The sequence below is a fragment of the Scatophagus argus genome, chromosome 4, assembly GCF_020382885.2.
Source record: "Scatophagus argus isolate fScaArg1 chromosome 4, fScaArg1.pri, whole genome shotgun sequence".
NCBI classification, from domain to species: domain Eukaryota; kingdom Metazoa; phylum Chordata; class Actinopteri; family Scatophagidae; genus Scatophagus; species Scatophagus argus.
Genome location: NC_058496.1, coordinates 8,141,036 through 8,167,046, shown reverse-complemented (window position 1 = coordinate 8,167,046; position 26,011 = coordinate 8,141,036). Strand labels below are relative to the sequence as shown.

The 26,011-nt window shown below is 41.2% G+C and overlaps 1 protein-coding gene across 1 annotated transcript; it reads right to left on the bottom strand.

Moving 5' to 3' along the window:
* Positions 1 to 1,125: 1,125 nt before the first annotated feature.
* On the bottom strand, positions 1,126 to 25,523 carry dnah10 (dynein axonemal heavy chain 10). The gene is made up of 78 exons (XM_046387405.1): positions 24,950 to 25,523; positions 24,690 to 24,805; positions 24,469 to 24,577; positions 24,254 to 24,369; positions 23,941 to 24,157; positions 23,412 to 23,569; positions 23,000 to 23,230; positions 22,669 to 22,859; positions 22,343 to 22,541; positions 22,034 to 22,228; positions 21,752 to 21,922; positions 21,292 to 21,468; positions 20,967 to 21,125; positions 20,658 to 20,824; positions 20,410 to 20,561; positions 20,123 to 20,287; positions 19,822 to 20,029; positions 19,527 to 19,683; positions 18,959 to 19,438; positions 18,702 to 18,860; positions 18,495 to 18,611; positions 18,291 to 18,393; positions 18,001 to 18,179; positions 17,675 to 17,886; positions 17,311 to 17,467; positions 16,960 to 17,193; positions 16,757 to 16,879; positions 16,430 to 16,663; positions 16,130 to 16,353; positions 15,775 to 16,044; positions 15,471 to 15,654; positions 15,221 to 15,355; positions 14,742 to 14,894; positions 14,373 to 14,561; positions 14,133 to 14,279; positions 13,707 to 13,898; positions 13,427 to 13,545; positions 13,187 to 13,345; positions 12,940 to 13,075; positions 12,715 to 12,837; positions 12,502 to 12,633; positions 12,146 to 12,362; positions 11,673 to 11,792; positions 11,420 to 11,565; positions 11,190 to 11,342; positions 10,828 to 11,088; positions 10,568 to 10,740; positions 10,377 to 10,470; positions 10,024 to 10,191; positions 9,690 to 9,878; positions 9,189 to 9,360; positions 8,893 to 9,096; positions 8,721 to 8,801; positions 8,439 to 8,636; positions 8,192 to 8,353; positions 7,899 to 8,073; positions 7,433 to 7,614; positions 7,159 to 7,295; positions 6,859 to 7,076; positions 6,484 to 6,705; positions 6,155 to 6,299; positions 5,714 to 5,993; positions 5,372 to 5,601; positions 4,984 to 5,257; positions 4,763 to 4,867; positions 4,497 to 4,651; positions 4,269 to 4,423; positions 3,962 to 4,145; positions 3,644 to 3,844; positions 3,269 to 3,478; positions 3,048 to 3,143; positions 2,790 to 2,961; positions 2,567 to 2,698; positions 2,191 to 2,402; positions 1,918 to 2,085; positions 1,631 to 1,811; positions 1,410 to 1,555; positions 1,126 to 1,306 (listed from the first exon to the last, which is right to left on the bottom strand). Exons 1-78 carry the CDS (start codon positions 25,173 to 25,175, stop codon positions 1,160 to 1,162), a joined length of 13,740 nt encoding a protein of 4,579 aa, XP_046243361.1. The 5' UTR covers positions 25,176 to 25,523; the 3' UTR covers positions 1,126 to 1,159.
* Positions 25,524 to 26,011: the final 488 nt, after the last annotated feature.

Here is a 26,011-nt window from a genome sequence, read left to right as displayed (position 1 = left end):
TCACTCATATGAAGCGTAGGTTCATTAAACAACACACTATTCTCTCCCCCTTTTCAACAGGGAAACACAATCCCTCCCTTCCTGTGTTTGGTCGTAAACGTGTCCTGATGCTCACTCTTTATGACGGTCGTACCAGTTAAAGGTGAGAAAAGACCTGTCTGACCTTTAACCCTGTATCATTTTATGCTACACAATACAGTAATGAGAAGCATGGCAGTGATGGACTTTTAATCAAATCTAACATTGCCACGTTTCTGGTTGTTCACCTCATGATGATTTCCATTTATAGTTAGTCACAGTTCAGTCTAACCAGCATATCCCTTATTAACGCTGACCTTTTAAAACTCCGGCTACATCATGTATGACACACATGTTCTGGCACAAAACTGCTGCAGTTTTAATTTCTGTGTTTCTGTTACATCACTGCCACACCACCTGCCAGACCCTCCTGGGTTACATGATTTTTAGAGTAAACTTCACCTGCTTTGGGATGTTGACCTCAGCAGCCTCTATTACTCAGTGCTGCACTGGATCTGTCCGTTAAATGTTACAATAAAGCAAACAAGGCTACGTACAACACAGAAAATAGCTGAAAAGCTACTCGGGTAAAGTGGAAAACTTAAGCTGCCTTTGGTCAGTGGTACATTTTCCATTGTATGCAGCAGCTTTTGATTACAAACTCAGCAGAAATGTTCTGTATCTACTGGCCTTTTCATGAACAGAACTCTGAAATACTTTGTTTAAAGACAGAAAACAACTGATTGCTTTCTTCAAGAATAAACAGTGATAGTCTTTATGTCTGAAAAATCCTGATCCACTGTAGCCTGTTGGCACTTTATCACCTAAGAGAAATCCCTGGAGCTACTGCATGGAAAAGAGCTCAGTACTGTTGTGTGCTGCCATCTAGTGAGAAAGTAATGAAAGCTGTGAAATAGATAATGAGTCGAAAATGCCATCTAGTTTTCTTATTTGACTTCTATCAATTTATTTTGAATGCCAAAAAAAAAAAAAAAATCCAACAATTAATCATAACTTATTTGTTTCCCTGTCAGTCTGAGGGGGACAACAAAGTTTTGTATTTTTTTCCTCAGATATCATGTTAACATGTCAGAAAAGACTGTGTGAAAGCTAACCAGCTCAGTGAGGCTGAGGACTGTCTTTATTCAGCGTTGAGGCATAAACAGACCCCCTGGAGCACCCAGTGGGAGATATGTAAGGTAGTGAACAGGTCTGCCTCAAACACCAACCCCACACCCATTGCATTCCTCCGCAGGGATGTGGTGTACACCGGTGTCCGCAGTGTATTCTGAAGTATAAAACACACAAAAACACACATGACAGTTAACAAGAAACATCAAAACAGCGAACTGGAGTGTTTCATGGAGGTCTGCAGGGCTTGTTGTCCACACCTGTAACCTGAGGTGGCGTGCCTCTATGGGGATGACCCTGAGAATGGGAAGCTCAACAACCAGAACTTTTGGTTTACTCCTCACCAGGCAGCCCTTCTCTGTGTCCCAGTCTGCTCCCTCCAGATACAGGCCCGACACAAAACAGCCTGCAGGGGAAAAAAAAAAACTATCAGTCTTTAATACTCATCACTGATTATGCTGCAAACGGTGAGTGTCATTACCCTGTCCAGGTCTGTCACTGACTTCATCCTCACTGCGGTACTGGGTCACCTCTGTGTACAGTGTAGAAAGATCCAGGGGCCAACCATTTTTCCTGCATGCGGCTTGGACCAAGGCAGTCAGGTAGGACTCTGGAATATGGAGTCCTGATAGCCACATAACCTTTGGTTCACCCTCATCCACCTCATGGACACAAGTTACACAAAAATATATTCTCAACTCTTCTGTCATTGCAGAAAATGCAGAAACTGACACATAAGAGGTTATCCGTGATAGAGCATGTGTGTACCCAGAGACTATACTGTTCATAACGCCTCTTGAAGTGGCCCATCCAGTTGCCGAGGGACTTAAGAGTGTCAGGTGCCAACTTCTTCCAAATGGCAGGTATGTGACCATTAAAAAGGGCCCGAGCGACCTCATCCAGCTCACTGCTCATGCCCACCTCACCAGCCAAAGCCTACGGGGAAGAGAATCAGAACAAATTAAAACTTGTATGAAGCACAATACAAACACAACACTTGTCTGTTTTCTCGTTTTGTTATCCTCTGCCCCTCCTTCTTACCCTCTGCAGCTCAGCCAGCGAGTGCTTCATGCGAACCACTAGTTTATTGAAGCGCTCTAGTTCTTGAAGCAGCACCACTGAGGTTGGGGAAATTTCCATGCCAATTTTTTTACGGATCACGTCCAAGTCAAATAACTTGGGCAGCTTGTTCTGAATGTCCTGGGCCACCTGGCTGATGTACTCATCCCTACTGATGCTTCCACCAGATTCATCTGACGCACGAGAGAGGTAGCACATGGGAACATTGTGGCAAATAAAACAGTAGGTATTACTTCCAGGGATGAGTTCAATATGGGGATGGACAAACAAGGCTGATTTTTTTTTCTTTTGAAATAAATTAAGAGGCAAGAGAAAGATGACAGATGCCAATTAATACCTGTCTGAGGTTGGAGGTCTATCAGGTGAGTCCACATGTCTTTAGCTGCCTGCGTGTAGTATCCTATCTCTGCGTTGGAATGAAGACCGAGTACCTCTGGTGTGTTTGCTAGTGGCAAGCTCTCAATCTCATCTGTTAGAGATAACAGGTTAAAACTGTGAGAGGTGACAGAAAATTAAACATTTTTCCAGCAGATGTAAAGTAATAAAAAATAACAACTGACCAATATATATTTCCTTGGGCCCATTTGGAGGGATCTTGTAATCTACATCTTTGTTGATGAAGAAGTGGAAACGGCGAAAGGTGTAGAAGAGGAAATCGCCGAGATACTCATCCATGTACACAGTCAGGGTCCTGCGGTCAAAGCTATCTATGGCCCGCCCACCATACATCACCTGCAAAACATCATACTGAACTTACAGCATCAACTAACAATATAATAGATACACAGTATATTACAAGACAAAAAATTTAGCCTAACCTCTCCAATAAGGTATTTAAGACTTTCCCAGGGAATACTGCTGTCTCCTTGGTTGTGAGCTCTCGTCAAATAAGTGTTCAGTATCTCCATACACACCTGTGGAGCACAGCTGCATAGTTTAAACTGCTAAAAAATTAAATATAACTAATATTATACCACTTGAATAATTGAACAAAATCAATTATTTCCAACATAGTGTAAATGACTCCCATGCCACTTACGAAGAAGTCAGACTCGCTGAAGTCGTAGCTGACATTCCAGCCAATCTTGCCGTACTTGCGTCTCTCTTGCACCACAGCATGGAAGAAAGCCAGCACATACACCAGGCTGCAGAAGGCAGGGTGTGGGCATGCAGTCAGGATCTCACGGGAAATTTTAGAGTACGTGGCTCTCATGTTCAACTTGAGACCGTTGGGAGGCTCCGTCACTACCTGCACATAATATTAAAGTACTCATAAGCGGAGTGAAAATTTTAGGACTTAGTGACATCCAGCGGTGTGGCTGCAGATAGCAACCAAGCAACTGAACACTCCTCATCTTTCCAAAAAAAAAATTAGAGAAAATACTGCTAATGGTAAAGAGAAAATGTGCTTTACCTTTAAAGACTTTTGCAGTATGCCAATAGGGAAATCCTCAATGGGGTTGGTGGTGATCCACAAGCGGAAGTTGGGGTTAGGCTTGGTGATCCTCTCTAAGGACTTCTCCAGTTCCTTTAGCCACTTTACTAGCAGGTGGCAGTTCTGTAGCATCAGCCACTCACCACAGGATGCCGCCCTCTCCAGCAACTGCAGTGCCACCTTTATCATAACAGAAGACAATAACCCTCAGCTTTTCATTGTTACTTTGTGATCCCTGTACTCATTTCACTTAAGCACACTGAAAGCTTCATAACCATGATAAAAATCACACAGTACCTTCTCTTGGCCTTGGCCCATAGCAAGGAACTTGAACTTGATGCCTCCAAAGCCTGACCTCTCTGCTAGTTTCATGAGGTCACTGCTTGGATCAGAGCCAGGGCTCAGGAGGAAGACAATGGGGGAGAAAGGTGTGCTCTGCTCATAAATTGCATCAAAGTTGATCACAGGGGGCTGCACATATCTGAGAAGAAATACAAGAAAAGAAGGACCTGATTTTTCTCTTAAATAATCATATCTGCTGTAAGTTATTATATCATATATTATATTGTTTATAACAGCATTATTTCAATAGAAACAGTCTTACTTCTCGCCCATGGTGTCAGCGATGTAGTTGGTCACCGCCCTGTAGACTCTATCAACACGAAAGCAGCGCAGCAGGAGCAGCTTCTGAAAGGCTGATAGACTCTCCTCATATTTCATGGGGAATGGAACCTGCTCTGGTCCATCCAAGTCATACCACTATGGAGAAAGACAAACTCTCAACCAATGAAGTAAAATGCCTATGATGATTCCTGTTGCTGTTGGCACTTACAGATTTCCAATCAGGGGAATTTTTCTCCATGTCATCAGGCAGAGAGCCAAACTGCTCAGGAAAGAGCTCTGCTAGTTTCACTATGTCCTCCCAGCCCTGGTCTGGAAGCCAGTCACAAGGCTTTTTGCATTTGCTCTTTTCCAGGGACAGATTACCTTTACAGATTTAAATGAAAAATAATACAGTTGGCATTGTGTGAACATGTGTTTGTGATCACTAACGCACTTAAAAATTTTATAGGAGTTCAAATTCTCTGAATATCTTACCCTTGATAAAGAATTCTAACTCCTCCTGAGGTGCCCTTCCTTCTGCTTGCTCAATCTTGATGGTCATGTTAAAGGAAAAGAGGAGCTTGTGTCTCTCAAACAGACCTACGGATATGCAGTCAATTCAGGTTATAACATCTACAAAGTCATCATTAACACTGTGCCTTATCTTAGGAAATTGACCTTTTTCCTTCCATCTGATCAAGTCTTTATTATTTTACCTGTACAGCCATAATTATAAACACTGTATGTCAGCGTATTCATGATGTTCTTCAGTCTTTGGCGCAGGACAGAGTCAGGCAGAGACTTGCGCAGTGAAAAGTCAAACACTTCCAGGTAGGAGGCTAGAGAGTATTGGTACATGCTGTTCACCAAAGCCATTTCCGTCAATACGAAGAACAGGATAGCACCGCGCTTAGCAGCAGGTCGGTAGCCATCTCTGAGTTTATCAATGTCCATGGACGTCTTCTCAGCCAGCTTAAGTTTCTCAAACACCTGATGACGATGACAACAACAAACAATGAAAAAAACTAGGATCACTGACTTCAGTGAAATTTCTATACTACTACTCTTTTGTACTTTGCCAATCCCTGCTGCAGTCAAACTGACCTCACTGGCCTTTGACTTTGTTTCCTCCAGTGTGTGAACCAGCTCTGTGTTATCCAACATATTGCCTGTAGATGTAGCCAACTCTTTGAGCAGGGAGTCCCCGAGATTCTTCAGCAGTTTCTTGTTGTCACTCGTCTCTTGGATTAAACGCTCACGCTGCTCCTCAAGCTCCTTCTTCTCAAAGGCCATGATAACACTCAGCAACTGGTCCTCCAGACCCTTAAGAGTCACTACATGTCACATACATACAGTAAGTGGAAAGACACAGACATTCAAAGCATTTTGTACATGCTACACAAATGTTATAGATAAAACTATGATCACCATGCCAAGTTATCTTACCAGTGTAGTTTATGACCATGGCTTTTCCAAACACCGATGGGGAATATTTGGGGTTAGCCAGTTTGGTGTTGAGGTACAGTTTGAAGTTAGGATCATAGTCAACCTCCTTGTCACCCAGCATGATGACCTGTCTGCCTGCTGCTCCTTTTACATTCTTCTCCAGGACATTGTCAATCACAGGGTCAATGTACTCATCCACATCTTGGAAAAGGAATGGGAAGCCGTGTTTAATAGCCATCTCTAGGTGCCTCAGGAAGTCAGGATCATTGAAAGATGAGATCTGGGGGGAAAAACAAGCATGGCCACACTGTCAGGACCACACATTGAGACTCTTTCCAAAGTACTGAATCTGGGTCTTTCGGCACTGCTGTCATCCTGTGATGTGTGAGCAGTAATGACACAAAACCTGTACAGCAATTGATTTTTATGACATTTTTCTACCTTGAGATTGTTTTCTTCCTTCTTCTTGATCCAGTTGAGGGCTTGCTGTTGAGGATCAATACACATGGGAAATCGGCCTCCTCTGGTTGTAAGTATTCCATTCTGCACAGACAGCTCATCTGGAGGCAAACCTTCTGAGCCCCATCTGCCACAAAGGATTTATTTGACACATAGTTACCCTCTTAGTTAGTGCTGCCTACAGCCAAAAAGACAAGTTCACATATTTGTGAAAAGCACCTGCTCTACTACATAGGACCTAATTCATATTCTACATTGTTTTCTCATGTTTCAGGTTTCAAAATCTATTGTGAGCACACACGCCATCTCACCTGCTGATTTCTACTTCATCAGTCAGAAGGTTTTCCAGTTTGAAAGGGTGGCTCAAAGGGATCCCTCTCTCCTGCACATCATTTACCCATATTTGGTATACCATTTCATTCCTGAAGTCCCAGCTGAAGGCCCCTTCATAGCTTAGGAAAGCAGCAGAGATCAGACAGTCACCCAGGAGACGCACACGCCGCTTTTTCAACTCCTCAAAATCTTCGGTCCAACTGAGTGAGGGTAGTTGAAAGGAGGGGGGCAGTAAAGAGAATCAGGTGGAGACATAAAGGAAAGAGGAAAGGAAATTAAAAGGAAACAAATAAATAAATCTTGGCAGGGTTGGTTATATATAGTTGTATGTGTTGCATCTTTTGCAGCCTCACCGTTCATTCTCAGAGCTCAGACCAGAGATGAGCTTGTCAGCAGCTATCAGCCTCCTCTCCATGAGCTCAGCCTCCTCTTGTAGCAGCTGTTTTTCCTCAATAGCAGCTTGGTACTTCTCCCCAAGAGCCTGCAACTCTTTCTGGATATCGTTAAGCTCACTCTGAATGCTCTCCAGTTCTCGCTTACTCTGAAAGAAGTTCTTCTCTAGGCGTGCCACCTAAATATTGGAAAAATGGCTGTTCAATCTGTGTTCCTTCTTGTAAAGCATAATCTAAAATCAATTACAAACATCATGTTACCTTCTCCCGTTTGGGTTTTATCTCTCGGGCAACATCACAGTAACCCACGATAGCCTCGACAAACTTGAGCATTCCTGAACCAGCCTTACTGATGGCTTGCATCTCCTCAAAACTTGTCTGGAGGCTCTTTAGGAAGCCTTGCCAGGAGAAATTACAGAAAAAAAAACAACATGGGTGACATACTCACACCCAAATTCCACTATTATGTACAGTATATGGGTATTACTATTTGCACTTTTAATGGTAGATTTTCATTGATCTCATGCCAACTTACCTTTGACAGTCCTAACCTGGCTGTTACTTATGGAATCACAGTCCATTTCCATCAGCGACCGCAGGAAGTTAGCCTCTGACATCATCCCCTTGGCTGCCTGCCAACTGATCTCCTTGTAGCCACGCAACACCAGGATGCACTCACAAACCACCTGCACCTGTTTGGGAGGCTTGGCAAAGGATCTGAACAGAGGACCAAAGGAAAAGGCAGACAGAGGGAAGAGGATAGAGTAACAGATGGTGGAAGTTTGCTTTTTTTGGTCAGGTAGGTCTTGGTCCATTGCAGATGATTAATCAGCCCCGCATAGAATATGTTTTAGGTTATTGTTTGTTTTCTTCATAAAGGTTAGGAAAAGATGGATGTCTGCATTACAGAAGTCACTGGTGAATTGATTAATTTTGCTATCATTGCTAGCTTTTTCAACAGCAGAATAAAAATGACTCTCTGTGTAAGCAGTAGAGTTTACCGGATCTCTGTGACATCAGATTTTTCCAGGTCTTGCAGAGCGTTGCGTGCTGCTTCTAACGCTGGCAGAGCTTCAGCAAGGGAACTTTCAGCTTCTTTCTTCTCAATGGCTATCACTTTGTTCTGCTCTTCAATCTCTTTGGCTTTGTCTTCTGCCAGGGTCTTTTTCTCCTCAGCTAGAGGGAAAAGATAGTGATAAGTGATTTGTTACAGCTGTGTTAAGATTCAGTAGTCTACAGCGCACTGTGGTAATTACGTATAACCACAACTTGAGAGATATAGATACTCACTGACCTACAGTTGTGTTTGCTGTGATATCATCTAAAAGGGCCTCACAAGCTGTGGACTTTTCAGCGAGGACCACTTTCTGCTCTGCTAGCTTGATGTTCAGCTCAGCCAGCTGCTTACTGGCCTCCTTCAATTTATCTAATCCGCCCTCTAGATGCTTGCATTGAGCTGGAACAGGCAAGAACACATTATCAAATGAAGTCTCTCAAATCATCACGAACATGTTAATTCATTCTATCTCAAGGAATCTCACCAAGGATATGCTGATCTTTTTCCTCCAAGAGGTTAGAATAGGTGTTAATGAAGTCCAAGTAGTTTTTTGGAGTAACATAGTTATACCGCCTGAGTTTCTGCAGGAATAGCTTGCTGTAGTCACCCACAGAGCTATGAACCATACAGACATGAGCTATCACTGCTGCAGAGTGTGCCTCAGGAATCATTGGACTATTACCTGAAATAAGATCAAAACTGTGAATTCTGTCTGAATACATAACAATTTCATTAAAAGAAAGCTATAAATGTGTTTTATACACACCAAGGAAAGACTGAGCCACTGCAAGTAATGCCTGTGGAGGCCATGGTAAGAACCAGTCTATCACGGTGTTGTTCATTAGTCCTGAGGTGTATTTTTAAAAAAGTACACACAGTTAGCAAAATAAAATCAAGAATTATATTAGAATCAAGTAAAGCCTGACTTGGTATCTCACCTGGGAAATTCCTGCAGCGTGTCCTCAGGGTGTCACCCACAGGAGACATGCTTAAAACAATGTGTAGATTGTTGGCACTTTTGTTAACAAAGTACTGCCACACACTCTCCTTAGAAGGACCCGATCCCATCTTAAGAGCCTCATCGCGGAGCTGGTTAAGAACTGACTCCCTCTCATCATCCGGGAACAATGCAGGAACAATGCCTATAAAGAAGTGCATGATCACTATATTGTGTACCTGAGATGCAGCTTTTAAGAGAGATAATTGTTGCGTGAGCTAGGAAGTCACAACCAACCTGAAGTGAGCATGTTGTTAATGAGTTCCAAAAAGCCTTCCTCAGCAACATGGGCATCAGTAAAGAGGAACACCATCTTCTTATTTTCAATGCCAAGCTTCAAGTACAGTGTTTTCAGGTCTTCACGAAAGTTTGACTCGCTGTACCCTCTGCTTAGTGTTATCTCAAACACCTGGAAAAAACAGATTCCATTACTAGATGCAGAACATTTCTTTGCAAATTTTTCTTGATATGTGGGTTAAAAATCCTTTTTCATAGTTGAATGCTGATTAGTTAGCACTTAAAACTACATTTCAAAATGATGAGTCAGGGATCCTAAACTAAGATGCCATAGCAGTACATGGAAGATTTCTATATGTCTTGTATCTTGTGTATATATTTCCTCCATTGTCTGGTATGACACATTTGGGGCTAGTAGCTGCAAGTCCAGAGAAATGAAAAATTGAAATTCAAGAATCATTTGTTTTCACCATATTTGTCATGGTTCTTGTATTTTACAACCTCACAGTCAGCAGAAAAGGCTGCAAGCTTCGTGAGCGATTGCTTGCCAGAGCCCCCCACTCCCACAAGCAGTGCATGGCCACGATCAATGCGGATGATGCGGTGCACACGGGTCAGATGTTCCAGAGCATCATCAAACAGTACGAGGTTCATCTGTGACTTGTTCTCATTGTATTCCTCTAGAATTCCCTAAACAATAAAAACAGCAATCATTTCTATATTTAAAGACAAAATATAGTAGTAAATAATAGTAGCAAATGTCACATTACATTCTGAAAAGAACGCTAGACTGAGATTACCTATTACAGCAAGTAACACAGTAACTTTACAGTACCTGAAACAGGGCTTTTGAAGCGCTGTAGTCCTGTATGTCCTCATAGACCCTTGATTCAGTCTCACTGAGGGCTGCTCTGTAGTCTCCAAATAGAATTGGGTCCCTCATGACTGCATCCATGTCTGATTTGAAATGCTCCTCAATCAAGTTCTTTATGTGGCCTTGAACCTGGTGGTAAAAACATATTGGGTACAATTGAAAACTGAAATACAACACTACAAAACTATTTATGTATACTTTGACCATACATTTGCAATCAAAGTTGGAAACACAGTAATACATATTGTACTTAGCCCCCCAATGCAAAGGAGAATCTACAGTAAATATTTAATACTAGTATTAATAATTATTACCAAAGCTTTGTCAGATTTATCAATGAGCCGATCATGGAAGATTCTCAAGCACTCATTTCTCCAGACTCGCACAAATTGAGTTACAGTCAAAAACCTGTCAGAGAGAAATCAGGTACAGCAAAGACATTAAGCAACATATACCTACAAAATCTCTGTTAATCTGTCAATAAAGTGAGTGTGCTTGATCAGACCTGTCGGGTTTGGTGAGCGTCAGTCCATTGTAGACTCTTGAGAGATCCCTTAGATTGAAGATGTAGTGGAACTTGGAGGGAGTGGGTGGCAGATCTTTGATGATGTTGTTGTACAGTTCCAAGGTGCAAATGGTGACTTTATCACAAACCTTCTGTATAGCGTCCTCAAATGGCTAAAATATTTGATCAAGTTTAATAAATCTGAGAAATATAACTGAGATTCTGATATGTATTGATTTCTGTAGGGACAAGAGACTCACTCTGGTGTGGCCTTTGATGATGGAAGCATAGATGAGGTGGAGGGACTCCACTTCAGGGAAGGGTATGCTGAAGACACTGAAGAGTGAAACAAATCGGGGATCCACCTCGTTCCTCCCACCTCCTGCCTTTCCCATGGCAGCAATGAAGCCAAGGTCCTTGAGGAATTTGTAGTTAAGCTCCTTCCCTCTGTCATATATGCCTCCCCGGTCCAATAACAGCTTCAGAAGAGCGATAGGCTGTTGTGTGCCATAATTATCCACCTGGACAAGCATACAGTATATCATAATAAAGTCGAACATAAATGCTTTCACCTACCACAGTCAAGGAGTTAGGGATTTGGTCGGGAGCTTGTGGAAGGTACCTTTGGCATATTCATGTCATCCATAAAGACCAACAGTCTCTTCCCCATTGCAGGCCCATAGGTGTCTTTGGTACGTTTCTCCACATTTGCCTCCAGGTTCCTCTGCAGATCCATTGAAGTTGTTCTGGATGAAAAGTTGATGATCAGAGTAATCTAGAAACAAAAGGGAAGAAATTTAAGCCAAAGTGCTGTAACTGATGTGAGCAGGCATGGTTAGATTGTAAACTCACACTTGTATCTGTATTGAGGTTCTTCAGGAAGTTATGAATGGTAGCAGTCTTGGAAGTGCCAGACTCTCCAACCAGAAGCACCGGTCTTTTTATCTTCACCATCTGTTCCAGGATCCAGCTGGCTCTTGTGGTGTCAACAGTTGGCACTAACAGAAAGATAGAGGATGAAGGAATCAAAGAAGAAAGAGCTTGGAAGGGCAAAAAAGTTTAAAACCAAAACAATATGTACATGTGCAAGAAAAATGACCTTTACCTAGAATATCAGCAAACTTCATTTCAGGGTTGTGAATGTATTTGGGGACCAGAGAACTCCAGGGAACCCACTTCTCCTGTGTTCCATCAAAATGGAAGTCATACAGAGTCGGAAGGTAGCCTGTACGGATGCACACATTTTGTTATCAGTCATAAGATAGAAGAGTGACATAATACATGGGTGTACCCATGTGGAGAATAACACTGTTAAAAAGTAAAACTGATTTGATTTTCATCATGATATTTATTAATTTAACCTAAAACAGTAATGTAGTCCTGTTTACTGATTTTGTTTGCAATTATGGATGAAAATCTATTTTCAATATATAATCATATCTCCCAACCATGTTCAATAGTATGCAATATTAAATGATAACCACACTCAAACAGAACCTGAAAGGGTTAATGACAAGGTATGCTAATATATAATAAATAATGTCATTATCATCTGAGCAGCAATTCTTGCTTTTTTACCTGGGATCTCACCAGGTCCTGCCAGGGCTTTCTGATCATGCACTGTGGTTAAGCAGGAAACTTTTTTGATGAATTCATCAAACTTGATCCTGCCACTCTCCAGCAATGTGGCCCCTAGTGAGCAGTAGAGAGCTTCCAGGAAGTAACACTCCAAGACTTCAGCACTGCTGCTCTCACTCTCAAGCAGCGCATCCAGTGTCATGCACAGCTGAATCACCTGTACACACAGACAACACATGCACAATTGAACCAAGAAGTCTAAATATGGGACCATACTTATTGTCATTAAATTCTCCATTCATAAATGCAAAAATGATGTCACTGCAGTACATTTGAAATGGAAGAGATTAAACTACCATGTTCAAATCCGTCTGAGGGACAATAGTCTTCAGTTTCTGGCCCTGTTTACCATCAACAATGCCATCCACAATCATGTTAATAGAGCTGTGCACATATTTCTCAAACAGTTTGTTGAGTGCTTCTTGTTCCTAGGAAATAACAAAGACAACGTTTCGATGTTATCAAAGCAAAAACAGTTATTACATAATGTAAATATTTTTTCCTCATACTTTGCCAGGTCTATTGGTCACCCATCTCTGCCAGTATGGGGTGTACTGCAGGTTTTTGGGGTCGACAAAAACCATCCCACAGCGGGAAACAGTAGCAGGAGAAGCATACAGCAGGTCTCCAACCTGTGATGGTGAAGTTTCATAATGTTACAATCTGGAAATAGCTTTGCAGTAAAGTGTAGGCAAAGATATTCTGCAGACAGCAGTGTTGAAAATCCAACAAACCTCAAACAGCAGGGCACAGTGATTCTGTAAACGGATCCGTTCTCCATTGGCTAGAGTGAGAAGCCTGTTGTCATCCATCACTGAGTTCATATTCTCGACCCAAAGAGCATCCACATCCCCGTCAAACAGGATGTACCTGTAATCAAAAAGTTCATGTCAAGTTTATGTAGTATTCCATAGAAAGTCTTTCTTCTTCTCAGCATATAAATAAATGAATGATATCACTGGCATATTTGCATACATTTACCTCCGCTCTTTTTTGTCAGTCGGCTTGTTGATGTCACGGAAGATGCTGGATAAGATCCCGTCAGTCCAGTCTCGAGTGTCAGGGTCCAGAACACCATACAGTTCAATGACACTCATAGCCTTAGGGTTCAGGGGATATATTTTGGTTTGCAACCCCAATCTGACAATGAGATAAAATAAAAGATTATTAGAGTCCACAAACATAGAAAAGGGGTGTAGACCCAGGTGGTGTAACACTGACTTGGTCTGAGCTTGACATAATGTGCTGATCACAACTGATTTCCCTCCACCTGTTGGGCCCACAACCATAGTAGTGTGTCTGGTCATCATCGTCTCATACATCTGCACCACTTTATCCACCTGGAACCACAGACAACATAAAGAATAAGGTGCATCAACATCTAAACACCCAGATGGTGCAAATAAATGAATAAATAAATGCCACTGAAACTCAAAAATCTTTAGGTTGTGCAGAAAAGTCTGTATCATAAAGGATGAAACCAAAAACCCAGGTGAGACACCTGGTCAGGGAGCATGACAAATTTCTTCTCTTGGAGGATCTGTTCCACAGCATCATTGAAGTTGGGATAGCGAACACGAGGGCAGTCCAGCCCAGGGAACAGGTCTGAGATCAGCCCTAGGAACAAAGGTACGTCCTCAAACACAAACTTTGGCAGGTTCATATCCCTGAGAGCACGCATCAATACCACATCCTGTGGAGAGGAAAGCCCAGAAAACAGTGAATAAGAGACCAATAATTTAAAAAATTAACACTTTCACAAGGATTCAAGTGTAAAATATTTTCCTGATTAAAAATCTTCCATAACAAATAAAGATCTCATTCAGTGAATATAACCAACCCAATGACAATTTTCTATCTATGTGGTCCACTCACTGGACCAAGAAGTTTACTATATGAAATATGAGAAATGTCCTCTGGTCTCTACCTCATTGAGGTCTGGTGAGCTTCTCTTCAGCTCTCCTGCCATCACTAGGACAGACTTCAGAGCTCGCAGGCCAAAGTCATAATGAGACTGCTTGGACAACTGCTCACGAGCCAGCTTATACAGTACTGTCATCTTTTTTGCCAGCACCTGAATTGAAAATGAAGAAATAAATAAATAAAATTCTCAAGAAAAAAGCTTGTACTTTGTTTGTAGCGCAGAATTACAGTGCACGTTCGTCACCTTGGCCATTAGGAAGCCCTCAGAGAAGAGCATGATCTCACAAATCTGCTGCAGGTCAGGCACAATGACCACCACAGGTCTGAAGAGGGCTTTGACTGATTCTGGCAGCTCTGTTCGTCCTGCATAACCCGGGTTCATGGTGATGAAAATGCCCATGCGGTCATCCAGGCTGATCTCTTGCCCTTCAAACTGATGTGCATAGTGAGAATCAGGTGATTTAGGAGGAATAAAGATCCACAAGTCTCCTGTCTAAGTTAATAACTAATACTAACTAATAATTATTATGTTGTATATATCCTTGAATTTACATGAAAATGGGATTATTCCAATGCATTCACTATTGGGTCTGTATAATTACAACCCACTTACATGAAACCTTTTAAGGTGCAGAATGAGAGCATTGCGGATAGTCTGGATCTGGGATGAGATAACTGACAGCACTGAGGCATCGATTCGATTGAACTCATCAAAGCAGCCCCACGCTCCACACTGGGCAAGGCCAGAGAAGATCTTCCCCACAGCCTGTATGCAAAGGGGAAAGGAAAACAAAGAAAAAACAATTAAAAAAAAATAATAAAATAAAATACATGTAATGGAGTAAAGTTTGGCTGATGATTACAGAGACCCTCTCTCAAGGTGTGGTTGTATATGGTTGTGATACATACATCAGATTTGCAAAAAATGTGCTTTTAAAAATACTGGCTTCATAAATTAAGATATTTATTTATCTTTTGCGCAAAACAACACAAAATAATGTCTTAAATGGGAATTATACTGTAAACAAATTTATGTCCTTTATCAGGAAAATGTCACAGCACTGCTTTTTAACAGTAATTGTTGATTCTTACCATGTAGTCCATGCCCTCACCACAGTTTGTAACCACACAAAGCAGGCCCAAAGCCTTGGCCAGATCTTTGGTGGACTCTGTCTTTCCTGTACCAGCTGGCCCAGCAGGAGCTCCACCCAGGTACATGGAGAGAGCCTGCATCACAAATACACACCCCAGACACAGGCAAGTTGTTGTTAAAACAAACTGAATTTACATGTGTCTGCTTGGGTGTTTTATTAATTTGTTTGGTTGATCCAATTTTTCAGACCTGCGTGATGGTGAGGTAGATGCGGTCCGTCAGTGGGGTGATAACCAATCGACCATTCAACCCCATGTATTCATAGCCATAAGAGAAGGAAGCACTGCACTGACGCACAAATAGGTTGTCATGTTCCCGGACCCAGTAGAATCTTAGTTGGCTTTCCCACTCAAACTCTCGTGCATCCAATATACTGGAAAGAGAATTCCATTTTATTTTATTGTAGTTAACCTTTAAACACACGAGTTGTCCTGTCATGTGTGATGAAAAATGTGAACACTGGAAAAAGTTAACTTGTTTATCACTAAGTTACCTGTTTAACACTAAGTTGTCTACAATGTCTCTTGCGTGAACATCGATGATAAGTGCAGTGTTTAACTTTCTTCTGTCATTTCTCTTCAAGGGTTGTGTAATGCGTGTTACCAGCTCATCAATTTGCTGGTGCATTTTCTTAGCATAGTTCCTCAGTGCGTGTTTCTCTCCTTTCTTGACACTGCTAAAGACGTCCTCTACTTCCCAGGTCCACCACACTTGATTTGCAGCCAGCACCACCATCCCCTGGTACAGCAACATCCAATCCACCCTGGGAGACATGAGATTGACAAATTTATTTTTACTCATCTATACACAGACACAGGAATATCTCTAATATCTACGCACGCACACACCTGCTCCTGTCTTCACAGTAACGGAAAATGGCTTCCTTGGTGATGAGTCTATTAGTTCTTCTCATCTCCAGCAGTACGCTTGTCATCCATACCTCCACCCTACCCTCCACTGTAATGGGCTTCTTCAGCTCCATCACCTCACCCTCAGCAGACACCATGGCTCCAGCTACTGACTCCCCATTGCTTTCCACATCGAACCTCAGAGATGCTATGTTGTCATACATCTTGTAAAACAAAGAAAAATATTTAGGAAAATGTTTCATATATATGGCCAGCAGTTATCCTCCTCGTCCCTGATACCTTGATCATGTGCTCCTGAATGCAGGCAGGGTCGCTACTCCCCAGAATGCTGAGCAGTTCATCATCAGAGATGAAGAAGAAGCGAGGAAACGCCTTCCGCTTAGAGTCCAAGTAGTCATTAAGACTCTTCTGGCAACTCTCTAGACCATCGCTCAGGGCTTGCAGGTCTGTAAGCCGGTTGGGAAGCAGGCAACACTGCTTTATGTTTGTATTCTTTGTTGTGTCACTAATTACCTGCAATAAAAAAATTAAGAATACAATATTATTTAAAAATATCAGTAACAGAGCACTTTGCTTCCATTGGGTGAATATCATGGCAATACTCACTTCTTTAAACGTTTTGTCAATTTTATCAAATTTCTCGGCTTCCTTGGGTAACTGTGAGCGAATGTCTCCACCAATGAATATGCTTTCCAGGTACATCCATTTTCGTTGTACTAGCAACCACACCTGTGTAAGAAGTGTTTTATTCAGTAGAGATTTTATGGATCAGCTTATGTCTGGTCAGAGATTTGGCCACTCACACTGACCTCTATTGTCTCATTGATAAGCGATAGGTCTTTTTCCCATTGTTGTATGGTACTAAGAAAAGGCCCAACAAAGCGGCTGCCTGCCATGCTCTGTAAGTTCATGGCATCGTTATCCACATTCAGCAGAATCTCGTCCACTGCACCCAGAATAAAACCACGTTGCTGGGTGCCTTTAAAATAGGGAATGACATTGAACTTCATGTTTTCCCAAGTGTCCACCACCTCCTTCACTCCCTGGTAGCAAACACAAATGTACACACAGATAATATGTTTCATAAGTATCTGTGATCTCACTGTTAGAGTGAAACAACTGATCTGTAACTCATAATTCACTAAGAGAGGGAAGCTTGCCTTCTCAATACTGAGCTCTTTCATAGCAGAGGAGACAATGTCACCTATGACATTTGCATATTTGTGCAACTCCATAGCAAACATGTTCTCCAGAGTGAAGCTCTCAGGGTTCATCTCAAAGTTAGTGCCAGTCCTTTCCATCAGTTCCCTCCAGTGTCTGAAGACCAAAATACAAACACATAATCATTTTTGTGTTCATCATCACTGAGTGTTTCATTTGATCTTGACATACTGATCATATCAACATATTCATATCCTGGTCAGCGTATACTTTCAAGATTGCATGTTCTTATTAATTGGCATTTGGCAATGGGTTTATTTGGAGATTTATTCCTGTTAGACTGGTGTTAATCTGCAGACTGACCTGTCTCTGAGGGCCTCATTCTTCAGGTCTAGCAGAAGGGGCAGAGACTCTCTAAACTCCTTCAAGCGTCCTTCAAGGAAGAAGGCCACAGATAATGCCTTGACATCTTTAGGTAGTTTCCTCAAGCTTTTGATGAAACCCTCAACACCCTCCTGTAGCAGATGGATGTTTAAATCCACCCACAAAGTCTTAGACCACTCTGACTTTGCATCCTGACAGATGTAAAAACAAACATATGAAATACTTGAAAAAACATTTTGTCCAGAATAAAGCTTCATGTTTCAATAGGCAATTTAAATTTTTAACTGATAGCCAACACATCCAACCTTCTGCGCTTTATAGATATCGTATATCTGTCTCAAGCCCTTCATTTGCTTCTGAATGTTGTTAACCTCTGAGTACACAGTGATTGGTAGATCCAACAGCTTCTCAGCATTTGCTAGCTCCTGACGGCCTGCCACTATCTTGGCAAGGTCTGCTTCATATGTTCCCATAATGGTCAGCCCTGCAAAGAATACAAGAGAGAGACTAGTCCATCACCTGCATTTCAAGAGTTAACACCATTTATTATTGGTCTTCATATAACAACTAAGGCAGAGTTCAGGTGCACAGGTACCTTTATCTAAATCATCACCCATGGCTCCGGGACCATGCATGTTGAAGCTTTCAGCAAAGATAGACAACTCCTGCTTAAACTCTTCAGTCTTCTCGTTTGTAATCTTTGAGTGTAATGGTGGAAGTACATAAAAAGCAATGTAAATAGAGATTTCTCTTAATTTTCTGTTTAAGCAGATTGAACTGTGCAGTCTTGATATCTTACCACAGTAAATGACCTCTTGACCTCTGTCAGACTTCGATCTACTTGTCTGGATTCTGTAAACAGGTCGCTCCACATTTTGCCAATCTTGGCCACCAGATCCACTTCATCCTCTCCAACCTACACATAGAAAACCGAGGACAAAAAGTTCAAAAGGGGAGACAATCTAAAGTTATGTCTTCAAGGGACAATAATCTTAACACACATTACCTCTACTTTGTACATGGCCAACATTCTGTATCTTTCCTGGATATCAGTGAATCGCATCTCCACATCAAGAGACATGTCCCTGATGTCTGAGATGGTGCTAAGGACAGACTTTAAGTCTTCAAAAGTGTCAGGGCTCCTTTTCAGCGTCTCTGAAAGTTGCTGATATATAAAATAGCCGAAGAACAAATTATACACAAAAATCAAAGAATATTTACTATAACAACACAAACACAAAACAGTGTAGCATGAATCAATACCATGAGTTCATCTCTCAAGTTGAAGAGATCCTCTTTGGCAGCCTTGTTGAGCAGGCTACCCAGTGAACTGATCCAGGACTCTGCTCTTGCCTGCACTGTTTGTGCCAGAGGCTCCAGGTTTAGATGGATGATGTGCTCATTCTTAAACAGAGGCTCCAGCATCACCTCCTGATTTATACGAGAAAGGAACTGCAGCTTGTCATCGTACATGACACAGGTTGGTTTTCTTGCAGCAAACTTTTCATTGACAATTGCTTTGTTCTTTTCCCAGAGGAGTCGATAGCCTTTCCAGTGGTTAAGGTATCGATCCACAGAGAGGAGCAGCCGCTGGATGTTCTGGGAGACTGTCATGGCGGCCTCATTTATCTGAGGATGCTGCCACACGTCACTGCAGAAGGTAAATGTCATCAACTCCTCTTCACCACCCACCCGCTGTGGTGGGCACTCAATGCAAGTCCCACGCATCCAACGTACAAATTGCTGAAACACAAGAATATGGGCCCCATCAAGTAACACTGTCTACATTTCATTACAAATAATGCATATTTAAAGACACTTAAGATCCCACCTTGGTGCTCTCCACGCAGTCTCTGACACACTGCATAATTAGCCAGTAGATCTCATTGCTTTGGGGCTGCAACACAATTTTAGGGGCAGACAGGGTGGCATCTATTTGGAAAAGAGCAGTGCTTCCCATCAGTGCCGTGTTGAAGGCCTGAATGTTTCTGAAAGGCAACAAGTGAACAAGAGGGATGTTACAATGCTTGTGAAATGTTGCAAATGTTTCTATATTTCAAAGCAGAACTGACTGATACTGCATGTAGGTGTAGGTGACTCCAAAGACATTAACATCATGTAATTACCTCAGTACCATCTTTATAAGGGAGTCTAGAACCCTGCGTTCCCAGTACATGTAATAATGTGCCATGCATTCGGCTTTGCCACTGCTGGTTTTCATGATCAAATGCTCTGTCTTAGTGATGAGGGGTCCAATCTCAGCATACTTCTTACTCAGCAAATTCACAGTCTTGGCTCGCTCTTGCTCAATACGTTTACAGAACTCTTTGACACCTTGAAAACACATGCAATCAAGTCAATGAAAATAAATAAGAATTCTCACAAAATTATTATATTCAATAAATAATATCCCTCTATTAGTTCTACCTGGTAAAACATTTGAGTTATCTGGCACTGGAATTTTCAGTAAGTTGGCCATCACCACGCTTTGCAACTTGGAGTCAATATCTTTCTCTTTCTTCTGGATCTGATTTACAACTGATTCAAACTTAGAGACAGTCTGAATGCCTCGGCTGATGAAGTCAGGGATACCTAAAACCAAACACATATTGATATGATAACTGAATTCAATTTACAAACAATATTGATATGAACTGACCACAAGTATGCATAAATTAGTTGACAGAGACACACTGGACTCTGAAAGGACCTACCCAAAGAATTCCAGTTGAGTCTTTTGCATCCAAAATGCATCTCATTTTGGACTTCTTTGATCTGCTGAACCAGCATTGCGGACTTTGTCTCACTCAGGCTGTCCATTACAGAGTGGCAGCGGTTGACAAGGTTGTGCAGATCATCAACATATCTATAAGCCAAAAATTGAAACAGGTCAGGCCATAGATTATTCCAATAAGCTGTTTTGATATAAAATCTGTATTCAGATACTGGTGAGCGGCATTACCTGATGAATTTGTGCTCCTGTAAAGCAACATTTTCAGCCAGACAAGGCACAGAATAGCCCAGTGATACAAGGTTGCTTGTCTCAGAAATTATTTCCTTGATCTCTGGAGCAAAGTTTACAATGTATTGAACACCCCTCAGTAGGCTGGTCTCAGTTGGTGGGACATCCTTAAATTGAGGAAAATCAAAACAAATGCAAGGAATTTGAGAGGATAAGAATTGTTTCTGTATATAAGTTTTCTATAATACGGGGGAGCTATTTTAAGTAAAAAAAAAAAAAAAAAAAGGAAAAACAGCAAGAGATACATACCAGTCCTGTCTGGATTTGGCTTTCACTGGCAATCATGACCAACAGAGGCTTTTTCATTAGCAATGGCAAGTTGCGTTCTGTCTCAGCTACCCAGCAGTCATACTTCTTCAGCTCATAGTTCCTGATCTGCACTGCTATTTCTGTGTACTTGCCCTTGGCCTGCGCAGAAACACCAAATAACTTTTTATATTTTTATATTCAGATTCATACTTAGATATTTATTGGGGTAGTTCTGAGTCTGATCTTCAGGGATACAAATGTATCTATTGAGTTTTTTTTTTCAGTTTAACAGTTATCCAGCTTTTAAGAGAATGACATCACTCACTGCTTTGCTTTGTTCACTCTCCAGCATCTCAGGCACTTTCAGGAAGGGAAGGATGGTGTGTTTGAGGCGACGGAAAAGAGACTGGGCCCATCTGATGGCTCCTGCCACAGGAGGCTCATTCTTATGTAGCGGTGGTTTGTCCTTCTTTGCCTCAAAGAGTTCGTTAATGCTGTCCACCTGAAACAAGGATAAAAAGGCATTCTACAAGAGAACCTGTGCAGACCATGTTCACTCAACAAAATCCAGATCTGATCACTGATCACAATTAGGTTTATCCACTTGCTCATAGTAAAGTGTAGGTCACCCTGCAAAACACATGCATGGACTCATTGTTCTTCGACTGAAGTTTTGTATTAACCTGATACTTTAACATGATTTGATAGTACTTCAAATTTAACTGTCAAATTTAAAAGTCAAATATCAACCAACACTTTTTTTTTGGGATTTTACAGTATAGTACCTCTTTGCAATACTGAGTCAGAACATCATCAAATCTCCTCATCAAGTGGTTTTTGATGACCTCCCTGGAGCAGATGTGTTTGAATTTCAGGAGCATATCAAAGGCAGCAGTAGACGACCGCAGTGTCTTAAAAGATTGATCAATGAAGTCGATGGCCTCTTCCTCAATAACCTGAGCAGACAAATTTAAGAAGTGAATCAGAGTGAGGTACAAAATTGAGGAAAAGCAAATTAAAAAAATTGAAAAATCACATTTTCTGCTTTTCAGACATTCTTAACTCACCTGAACTGCAGTGTTCAAGTCTTTAATGATCTTTTTCCAGCTGCTCATCTTACAGATGTTGAAAGGATTAAAACTGACATCCTCAATAGGCAAAACCAGACTGTCCACTCTGCATAGCACTTCATCAACACGTTTTGGATCACCAGTCACACTTTTTAGCTCTGGACCAAATATGTTGCAGAACTCATCCAAAATCTGCATAACACAAATCCAAGTGAACTTTTTTAAAAAAACTGACTTGTTTTTTGCACACTGACATGCATAATGTTAGTGAATGAGTGGTCAGTATTGAAGAGCATGTACACTGACCTGCAAAACATTATACAGGTCCTGGCAGACAGAGGCCATGTAATCACTCCTCTCAAAAAGTCTCTTACGGTCAAATTCCCAGCGTGGTTCTCTGCCTGATTCTTCAATTTCCGCACGCATCTCAAAGTAGGATGCCTTCCACTGGTCCAGAACCTGCTTAGCATCATGCAGCTTGGATTTGGCCACTTCTCTTTTGTCTCTGTCCAAAGCATAGCACATTGCTGAGTTGTACTGAAACCACAAAACCTATTTGAATAAAGAACTCTGGCTGATCTCTATCTAAAATCTGAACCTTCAGTGGGAAATTTTAATCTATCCACACATACTTGAATAGTGTGTGGACATCAATTGCTTGATCCACACGTTCACACAGCTGCCAGGCAATACGCTCCATTAGAGGGACCATACGCTCATTGGTGTTATAGTGGTAAGATATCATCCACACAATTTGCAGGCTGTCCATCAGAGGAGGAATGGTCTCCAGGATCACGCCAAAATTTGCTCCAGTTGCCAGATTCTATAACACACAATTTTCTTAGCATTTTGCTCAGCGAACATAGAACAATTATGTAGTCAATATTTTGATTAAATATTTTTGGGAATGAGTTACGACAATGACAAGAATATTCATTAAGAACGCATTTCTAAAAAGTTCACCATTAAATATCTTTCCAATGTGCTGAGGAAGCGTAAATTATTATCTGACTCCATATGATATTTGTTAAGTTCAGCAACGGTTCCTTCCAGGGTCTGAACAATCCCTGCGTCTGCTCTGGTCATCACCTCCAAGATCTTCTTTAGCACGGGCTGTTTAAGTTGCTCACTCAGAGCACTCAAAGTGGATGTACGGTCCTGCCACAAAACTATCTCGGCCAAAGGGCCAGGTGCCTGGAGGAAAATGGAAAATGAAGTCATGAAAATGATTCATGTATGTTTCATGCATTTTTCAGCCCAATAATTTCATTTTGAGTTGACAGGCAATTCATTTCTTGATAATTTAGGAGCAACTACTATGATCACCCTGAAACCTGCTCAGGTTGAAATTCAAAATATAGGGATAGTCACAAACCTGTGGCTTTTTGCTTTGCTGCTCCTCAATAACAATGGTAATCTGAGCCTGCCAGTTCATCACACACTGCTCCAACTTCTCAACAGTCTCTGGATTAGAAAGCAGTACATCCAAATCCGGTTCCAGATCTAGCTCGGGGATGTGCAGCCTAATCTCGTCTGCAATAAAGATATTGATTTTACTGTTTATTACTCTTCATGAGGAGAACCCGCCCTCCACAGTCAAGGAAATTACATTCACCAACTTCCTTCCTCACTCTTTGACCCTCTCCTAGATGTCATAGCAACAGGCAACCAAGTGAAACAATTTATTACCTTGAAAACAAAATCATGGATTTCTCTGGGTTTTAACACACTTGTACCGTATATAACTTCAAAAAGTAAGGGTAGAAATGGAGTGCTGAGACTGCTGAGGAGTTGCTAATTATTCTATTACTATTCTGCAGCATTCAATATAATTTCTACCCTTTTTTGATTGTCAAATGCTGATAAATTCTTGAAATTTAAACCAATGAGCCACAAAAACAAACCTTGTGTCTGAAGGTGTTGGAAAGCTGTGTTGATCACACCCAAAAACTTATACATCCTGTTGAGCACGTCATCACGAACCATGAATCGTCCACTTGACTTCGCAGGACTCTCCTCTCCACCCTTTCCACTGGTCTTCACCTGAGGAGAACCTGTCTCAATTTGATAACCAGCACCAGTCATCTTCATTTGGTGCACAGCAAGCAAAAGCACATCCACCTGACAAAAGAGAAAGTGATAGTATTTATCCTGTATTATTTATTCAGAAAATCTGGTGCTGTTGGACATTTGTGAATACTTTTGCATTTTACTTACATGGGCAAGTCTGTCCTGCTGCACAAGAAGAGGGTGTCCATAATACAGACCAATGTTAAATAGCCTGGGCATCAGAACACTGGCCTCATTCATGTCCAGTGGATCAACAATGGTCTCTATTTAATAATCTCTTGGTTAATTATTTTATGTGCAACAGAGGTTTAAAATATGCATTTTTATTTTTATTTTGCTATGACACTGAACTGTCATCTCACCGTTAGTGTTCCTGATAAAGTAGAGAGCACACGATTTCACACATCTCTCAAGGTATTGGTTTACTGCTGCATGAAGCTCTACAAGATAGACCACTTGAACCTCAATCCTCTAAAAACAAAAATACAAACACAATATATAAATCTACATTATCTCCACCAATAATACACAGTTAAAGGGTTTCAAAATTTTAAAGCAATTAGGAAAAGAGGGCTGATCTCACATGGCTGGAACTTTGCTCATTTGTCTCCTCTGAACCTGAACCAGGGGATATCTCAGCTTCACTTTGGGTCCAGGACTTCTTGTCACGATCTGGAGAGTCTCTGTCCTTCCTTCTTTCTGAGTTCAGAGGGATTGTAGTTTATATAATGTACTATCAAGGATCTGAGGTTAATTAGCAGTTATTTACGTCTACTGTTAGCTTGTTAACAGCTAAGTATATTACGAGATGCACGAATTGGGTATACACTTCCGCCAACTTACCGACTGGACCTTTAACTTCTATTTCTTCCTCTCTTATAGTTTTGAAGAACAAAAGACATGATGGCGAGTCTTCCTCTGAGACAATGTTCAAATAACGGATAATTTTCATTTCCTCCTCTCCATCTTCGCGACTGAGAAGTTCGTCGAAACAGCTGCAGTCCGGTAGGCTGAAACCGGCACATACGCGCTGCCTTATCCATTCCACTCGCAAATCGTCGTGGACCATATTTGTCTCACTATTAGCTGACGTTTGGAGAACTAAAACACTAAATAAGTTCCGTCGTCATGTGAAAAGTCAACTTTAACTGGTGGTTGCCGGTGAACATTCCTGCAGTTGCAAGTACTACTAGTGTTATCAAAGCGGTAGTGCAGGTTATCGTTTTGACGTTGCCATGACAACCACGAAACGTCGCGCACGCATGGCTTGTTACTATAGCGAGGGAAATGCGTCCCGGAGTATTGACTGGAAGGCCGCTACCTATACTGGTGTACATTGAAGACAGGATCCCAACACCTTGATACTTTTTTAAAAAGTAGATTTGAAATGTGTGGGAACTAGCTTGCATATGAATAAATCTAAAAGTGTTTTGACAGGTATGCTGGCTGTACCTTACTGTCTACCAAGCCAATCACACCGCCCATAGATTACCTGACAATCGTATTGAATAAAATTAATTAATATGAACAAATAACTGGACATTTTGAGAAAAAGAATTACCAACAATTTGATGAAGAAAATGATTTAACACAAAATACTAGTAAAATGCTTAAGCTACATGATAAAGAGGGTATACTTAATTAACATAATTTGTTACAGACTACAAAGTAAATGATTACGTTTTTAATTTAACAATTGCATCTAGTACATTTTTTTTAAATAACACATTAGGTTCCTTTTTAACTCTTTTAGTTTTGTTTTTTTTTGTACCTGTTAAGACAAAACTATCTCCACGCTGACCATTTTAAAATAAGTATTTAGTTTGTTAATTTCTTTCAATATTCTTAGTATTACGTTATGTCAATACAGAAACTGCTATTAATGGGATGCTATTTTAGTAACTG

What these genes read in the sequence shown, in the direction of transcription:
- dnah10 (XM_046387405.1), bottom strand. Translation starts at nt 25,175, where the DNA reads ATGGTCCACGACGATTTGCGAGTGGAATGGATAAGGCAGCGCGTATGT. An exon ending in TCAAGAGGTCATTTACTGTG is followed by an intron (nt 18,394 to 18,494) that starts GTAAGATATCAA and finishes TTACACTCAAAG; the next exon opens with ATTACAAACGAGAAGACTGA. An exon ending in TTATAATTATGGCTGTACAG is followed by an intron (nt 4,868 to 4,983) that starts GTAAAATAATAA and finishes GCATATCCGTAG; the next exon opens with GTCTGTTTGAGAGACACAAG.